Genomic DNA, 7,113 nt, shown 5'->3' on the forward strand with positions numbered 1-7,113 from the left:
CAAGTTGTTTTAAAATACCAGGGCAAGTGGATTAATGGTCCTATACAAACAACTGCAACCTAGAAGCTGAATTTTGTACCTTACAGTTCAACATTGTACCAAACGAATTAGAAGGAAAAGAACATAGGTGATTTGCATAAGTCAATAAAAACAATGTTTACGGAGCATTATATGGACTGGGAAAATTAATGCACTCTAAAATAGACAACTTTTACGATAACCTTAAACTTGGATACATGAAGAAAGGCATAAGAGAAATTAACACGGAACAACGGGGAAAAAGCAAGCTGGGCAGGAATATCAAATTGTGGTTTCCATGTATGAAAAAGATGCAGGGAAACCATAACAAACCTGAGCGTACAAATGGCGCAAGATGCACAATGTAACTAGTACTACCCTTGTTAATTAAACCATGAGAGCTCTCCTTCAATCTAGTGATCCCTGGACTTCATGGGTCCAGAATTTTCAACAAATGCAAATTTCTTAATCTTATCTAAATTTTCGAGGTTTGGGCATTCCCTGACTTTGATTAATTTTATAGATGGAAATATATCCAGAACGCTCTTTGACTCTAGCACCCCAATACTAGACAAATTAGGCAGTTCCACCAGGTGCAGCTTCTGTAAATTCTGCAGTTTACAATCTGTTGATGGATTTAGCATAAACAGAGTCTTCAATTTATCACAGAATTTAATTTGGAGGACTTCAAGATTTTCTGGCAGCTGGGATGAATGAAAGACAGTTTCAAGCATTGGGCAACAATCTAGATATAATTTTTTAAGGTGTCCAAGTTGCAAGTTTCCATTGGAGACACTCTTCAATATGGGAAGGTTTGACGCCCACAGAGTCTCAAGATTTTCCTCCATTAAGACTTCTGCCTCTTCATCAAAAATAGTTTGCATTTCGGTTGACCTCTCTAGCCAACAGCCTTTCATTGCCATGACATTGCCAACATTCATTGACTTCACACCCGCAGCCAAGTCTGATAAGGATTTGATAAACTTGTTATCAATCAAAGAGATATATTCTGCTTTTAGGAGGGCATCCTCAAACCCGGTAAAACTATTAAATCCAACGATTTCCAGATACTTGCCATGTTCTTCAGGAAGAGAAAGAGTCTGGAAGTAGATTTCTCTGAAGTTAGGGTCAACTCTGTGCCAAAAAATGTCCCTAGCTGTGCCTTCCTTTTCATGAGCACAAACAGAGAACTGAAATTCTTTGAAGCATGTCTCCCATAACCCAGGATTTGTCTTCAAATATTGGAAGAATTCAGTGCCACTCAATGACATGCAAGGCCTATTTTGACTGCACTTGAAGATGCCACACTGATCCCAGTTTAGCTCCTCTGGTAAGTTCTTTAACTTCCCCCAGTCAAGTGTTTGAACATCCTTTAAGTCTGGTAGATTAAGGCGCTTCAAATGAGTCAACTGTGAGATCTCATAGGGAAACTCCTTGACTCTAGTTCCCCATAAATCAAGGACTTCCAAATGAGTAACTGATTTCAGACCCGGTAGCCTCTCCAAGCTTGAACAATCTCTTAAGTTAAGGTCACGGAGATTGCTAAAATTTTCAAGTGATGGCAGAGACTGAATGTCTGTCTCAGAAAGATTCAAAACCTCTAGCTGTGTACATTTTTCCAAATTTGGACATAATTCGGACAGTCTACAACGTTGAAGTAAAAGCTGAGTGAGGTTGGTGAGGTTGGACGTGGGAGGTAACTTAAGTTCAGTTCCAGATAGGTTGAGGAACCGAAGGTGAACCATGTTCTCCAAGAATTTAGCATCAGTTTCTTTCAAAGACCTTGCACCACATAAATCAAGCTCCTCAAGTTTCGATAGAGATTCCAGAGGTGGAAGTTCTTTGAGATTGACACAGTTTCTTAGTAAGAGTTGACAGAGGTTACTAAGATTGGAAAGGGATGGTAGACATTCAATCTTAGTTTCTGAGAGGTTAAGTTGTTGAAGGCAAGTCATGTGCTGAAAGGATTCATCCACAATTTCTTTCAAAGCACTACAACCTGAAAGATTAAGAATTTCAAGGTTAAAAAGGTTAGAGAGTGAGGGTAACTTTTGAAGGTTGGTTTTTGAGAGTTTAAGATGACGGAGGTATCTCAGATGTTCGAAGATATTATCTTCGATTTTGTCTAAACTCGAAGCATCAGAAAGATTCATCAACTCAAGATTTGGGAGGCTGTTATTATTGGAAGGTAAATGCCTGATTTTGGTATTAGAAAGATTGAGGGTTTTGAGGCCATCCATACTTGGAAAGATTTCATCTTGATTTTCCTTTAGCATAGAAGAACCTGAAAGATCAAGAATTTCAAGCTGAGATACTGATTTTAGGCTGGGCAGTCTAGTTAAGCATTTACAACATCTTAAGGAGAGTTGAGTGAGATTTCCCAGATTTTTCAAAAAAGGCAAGCGGTCAATCTTTGTTTGGGAAAGATCAAGCATTCGAAGTTTTGCATGTGCTTTAAACGTTTTATCTTTCAATTTTCTCAATTCAATAGCACCAGAAAGATCAAGCACTAGGAGGTTTTCAAGTTTTTGTAGTCTTGGAAGTTCTTCCAAGCTAGCACACCCCCTTAGAATGAGCCACCTAAGTTCACTCAATTCAGAGATCGAAGCAGGCAGCGATTTGATCTGGACTGCAGAGAGCTTCAGGCTTCGAAGTTGAAGCAATTTATGAAAAAAATCATCTGGAATTTTCTTCAAGGAGGTAGCACCTGATATCTCTAGAACCGTTAATGATTTAAGTTCTTTGATATCATCAACGTTCTCCAATAGATCACATCCTCTGAGCACAAGAAGACGTAGCTTGTGAATTTTAGACAAGTTTGATGGCAATGTTTTGATTGTGGGATTGAAAAGTGCAAGAACTTCGATTCCCCGCATTGGCTCAAAGAATGTATCAAGGACTTCCCTGGAGAGACGACTTCCATCAATTAGTAGTGTGGACACTTTATCCCATTTGTCACGATTGCACATTGTTTTTATCAAACCGTCTGCATGTGTGATTCTCCCAAAACCTTGCCAATGGCCACCCTCAAACACTCTAGCCAAACCCAAACTTGATTTCCCTTCATTCCTATCAGGACAACAATCAAGGATCGTAAGTGCTAATCCTTCCACGACAACGGCATTATCATCTCGTATTTTCAGCAGATGGCGATCTATAAGCTCCACTAAAACACGATGTCCCACTTCATACACCTTCTCAACATGGTCAACAGGACCAAAATATCCTTCCAATATCCAGCAAGCTATCAACTCATTGTAATGGACTCCACCATGCTTGAGAAAGAACTGCAAGCTATACCAACAACAATCAATCAAAGCCTTATCTCTCTTCGGCAACATTTCATACCCACAGCGCAGCAGTGGATTTGCACTGTTATGTGCATCCTCACATGTCGCTGCTTCTTTCATAGCACTTTCCAATGTCCAAACCCCACAATCATGCTCTACAATGCGATTTAAGGCTTCTGCTATTACTACAATCGCAGCTGGTAGACCCTTGCTCTTTTTGACAATACTTAATGCATGTGTTTGAAAACCATCAATGCTTGAAACGTTTTCAGTGACTCTTTTCTTAAACAGACTTAATCCCTCTTCATTGGACAAAGGCTCAATCACTATTTTTATTAGCTCACTCTTAGTTTCAGTCACTTCCTTTCGTTCCACAACTGGCTCTTTTCTTCTAGTGATTAAAACCTTAAACGAAGTCTGCTCATCCAATTGCCTAATTTCTCTTAAAATATCATTTTCATCCATTGTGTCAGGAACACCATCGACAATCAGGAGAAGAAACTTATTAGGCAATCTCATTTCTTTAAGCTTAGCAGATATCTTTTTTTTCAAGCTTTCCACGTCCTCCTCTTCATGCTCCTCCTCCTTAGTGGCATTATCTTCCCACTCCTCAATAGTGGAAAGTACGGACAATTGATGGGCAATGTTCTGATGGAGAGACTTCTTATCATCTTGTTGATTCAGAAATACCCAAAGAGTCACATAAGATAGGTCCTCCTTGTCTGCTAAATCAGCTATCTCTCTTGCAATCCATGTTTTCCCAACTCCTGCATCCCCAATGAGAACAATTGTCATCACATTGTTGTCCTTCAACAGCTGAAGTATATTGGCATTCTTCGCTTCTCTCAAGGCCATAGCTAATATGAAAAATTCAATGTCAGAATTTTGATAAGATTAAAAGAATCAGTTGAGCAAAAAGATAAATTCCACCTTGCACAAACACACACATATAGATATAGAGATATACACAAAGTACTTTATTCCTCCAAGAAAGTTTTTTACAACACTTTATAAAAGATTTGCATTAAATGGTTAATTTTTACTCCCACTTTATCAAGAATCTTTTGGACTGTGAGGTTTATGTTTAGATAAAATTTAAAAAGAATCAAAGTTTTACACATGTGCCACAAAATTTAATGAGAGATAATCATTGTAATTTTAGGATTGGAGAATATGGTGGAGTCTTAGATGTACATGTTGAACATGATTTATTAAGTGTGTCTCCTATCTTGACCAAATATTAACAATATACAACCCACCACAGTGAGAGGGGCGGATGAATAACTAACTGGTTCCACAGATGAAAACACACAAATAAAAGCAAAGCTTTTGTACTTTAGTAATTAAAATTTATGATGTAGAGAATCTTTCATCACTAAATGCAGCATTGATACTCCATCCAGTATAGATTTTAACAATTCACTTTTTCCTCAACCCGACAAAGTGGGCGTACCAAAAATTAATTAATTGATTGATTAATATATATATATATATCTCTCTCTCTCTCTCTAAGTGTATTTTATTTATTTCTATACATATTCTTTGTTTATTTGAAGTTTTTAAAACAAATAACAACCATCAAAATGTTTAAAAAGCATATCTAAAATTACATTGAGAACAAGCATAGTGTCCCCGGCGTGTCCATGTCCGAGATGGACATGCTAAGGATTCTGGAATGTCCGTGCTTCTTACCAAAAAAATTCCTTCAACAGGTGTGCTATGAATTGAAACCTCAAACTCAATCACACCCTTTTTAGTGTCCTCTGCCTAAACCACTACTTTGCTACAATGACTTTAGCTCTTGTAAGTACTTCTTTGAGATCAACTACTTACTTATATATATATATATATATATATATATATATAAAACTAAAATATCAACTTCCCTAGTGGATTGTGGAATCTATAATTCTGTAAAATATATCACTAATGGGGACATAGAATCATAGATACAGCAAAGTGGTGGAAAAATTATTTTGTTACGTAGCACTATAAAATCATTGGCTAGAATAATGAAAACAATATTATAAAAATTAAAAAAAAAAAATTAGAAACCCGTATTTTATTCTCAAGCTAAGATTTGAGACACAAAATAAAAAAGCTCTCAATATCTCCACAGAAACAGATCCTCTGTGAGAGAGAGAGAGAGAGAGAGAGAGAGAGATCGTTAAGATAAGTTAAGATGCACAGACAAACACATTTTCTAATTTTAGACATTATTCTACATTATCTAAACCAAAACGGCATAATAAATTACTTAGGATCAGAAACATGGTAAATAATAAAAGGAAAGTAAAAGAAAAACCTGGTACGTTTTTTTTCTGGGTTGCAAAGCAAAGCAAAACAGCTCCTTCAAGTTCAACGTTCAGAGTCTGAGCTCTCTCAACTCTCAAGTATGACTGATCAAAAGTCCTGTTTGTTATCTCGCTGGCTTTTGGTTTAAAAGTCTTCAGTCTTTCCCAAGTCAACTTCTTGCGAGTTGTGTTTACGAAATTACCCTTTCAATAATTGCTTTAAACTTTAAAGTGACTTTTTCTTTTTCTTTCCACTTTTTTTTAAAAAAAAATTTAAAGCTGCAAAAGTTTTATTCATATTGAATTCTGGGTGAGCCGTGTTGGAGGTAATTTGGTTAAAAAGTTTATGTTTTTGATTTTTGCCTATCTTTTTAACTTCAACAAAAATAGTATTTTAAAAAATATATTAGTATTAATGTTTCCCTTTTTGTCACACATTTGGTATGAGTTATGAAAGTTATAAATTTTTTTTTGCAATAGCCAGAGCAATATGATTTTAACATTTTTCTTTTTTTGAAAAAATTATCTAAAATCATAGATTTTTAACAAGACGTGAGCACAGGTGGTTGCAATATCTTCTTTAGATGACACGTGTTAATCAAGGGCCTCATAATGGCTTTACTCTAGTAGAATCTCATATACTCCTTTTTTGTTTTCCATTTTTCCATCACAACCTCAACACCTCCATTACTGACAAAGCATTGATCTATATGGGGGTTAGTTCCATTTTCCAGTAGTAGTTCGACTTCATATAGCAACAACAAATTGAAAGTAATCCAAGTGCACCCTAAATTGCTGCATTTGATGGATGATTGTAGATCTCTCTTGTATAGAAGTCCTTACTTGCAAATCAACCATGCGTTTAGAAAAGCTAACAGATGTGACAATGCCTTAGCTAGCTTGGGAAGATCTCATTCTCCAAATTTTGTTTTATTTTTTGCTCCCCCGAATTCTAACGGATTTCCACGAAGCAGGAGTAGGATTGCACTTTGTTTTGTGAGGCGTGGAGTTCATCACAAGGTCACAATGCAATGTACCACAATCTGCTAAAATATCACCTCTCGGCAAGCATTGAAAATCAAAATGAAGTTTTTAACTCACAAAAGTTAGTAGAAATGCATTAAAATAAACTTGAATTATCGTTAAGAAATTGCAAACCCATCTAAAATCCTACTGAACAACCAAACCGCATTAAAGCACTGGCCATCCCTCTTAGGCATTTCATCAAACATTTATATAGAATACTCAAAAGCATAGTGGATTGGAAAAATAACCAACTATAGGCATTTCAATACAACCAACTCTACCCAATCCACCATAACCAACTACCAAACCAACAAAAAAAATAATATATCGCACAAATTGAAAAATATAGAGAGCAGCCAAAAAAAAAAAAAAAAAAAAAACAAAAACACCAAAGGGTGAGTAGCTCGGTCGGCTAGATGACGGTGGAACTATGGCACTGGAGAAAGGATGCAGTGGTGGTTATGGCCTTCTTTACTATTGTCTCT

At 36.4% G+C, this 7,113-nt stretch overlaps 1 protein-coding gene across 1 annotated transcript; it reads right to left on the reverse strand.

The window, feature by feature from the left end:
- Positions 1 to 276: 276 nt before the first annotated feature.
- Positions 277 to 5,805, reverse strand: LOC115972236 (putative disease resistance protein At4g19050). The gene is made up of 2 exons (XM_031092447.1): positions 5,614 to 5,805; positions 277 to 4,165 (listed from the first exon to the last, which is right to left on the reverse strand). Exon 2 carries the CDS (start codon positions 4,161 to 4,163, stop codon positions 432 to 434), a length of 3,732 nt encoding a protein of 1,243 aa, XP_030948307.1. The 5' UTR covers positions 4,164 to 4,165; positions 5,614 to 5,805; the 3' UTR covers positions 277 to 431.
- Between the last annotated feature and the right edge of the window lie 1,308 nt (positions 5,806 to 7,113).

Source organism: Quercus lobata, chromosome 12 (genome assembly GCF_001633185.2).
Source record: "Quercus lobata isolate SW786 chromosome 12, ValleyOak3.0 Primary Assembly, whole genome shotgun sequence".
Classification (NCBI taxonomy): domain Eukaryota; kingdom Viridiplantae; phylum Streptophyta; class Magnoliopsida; order Fagales; family Fagaceae; genus Quercus; species Quercus lobata.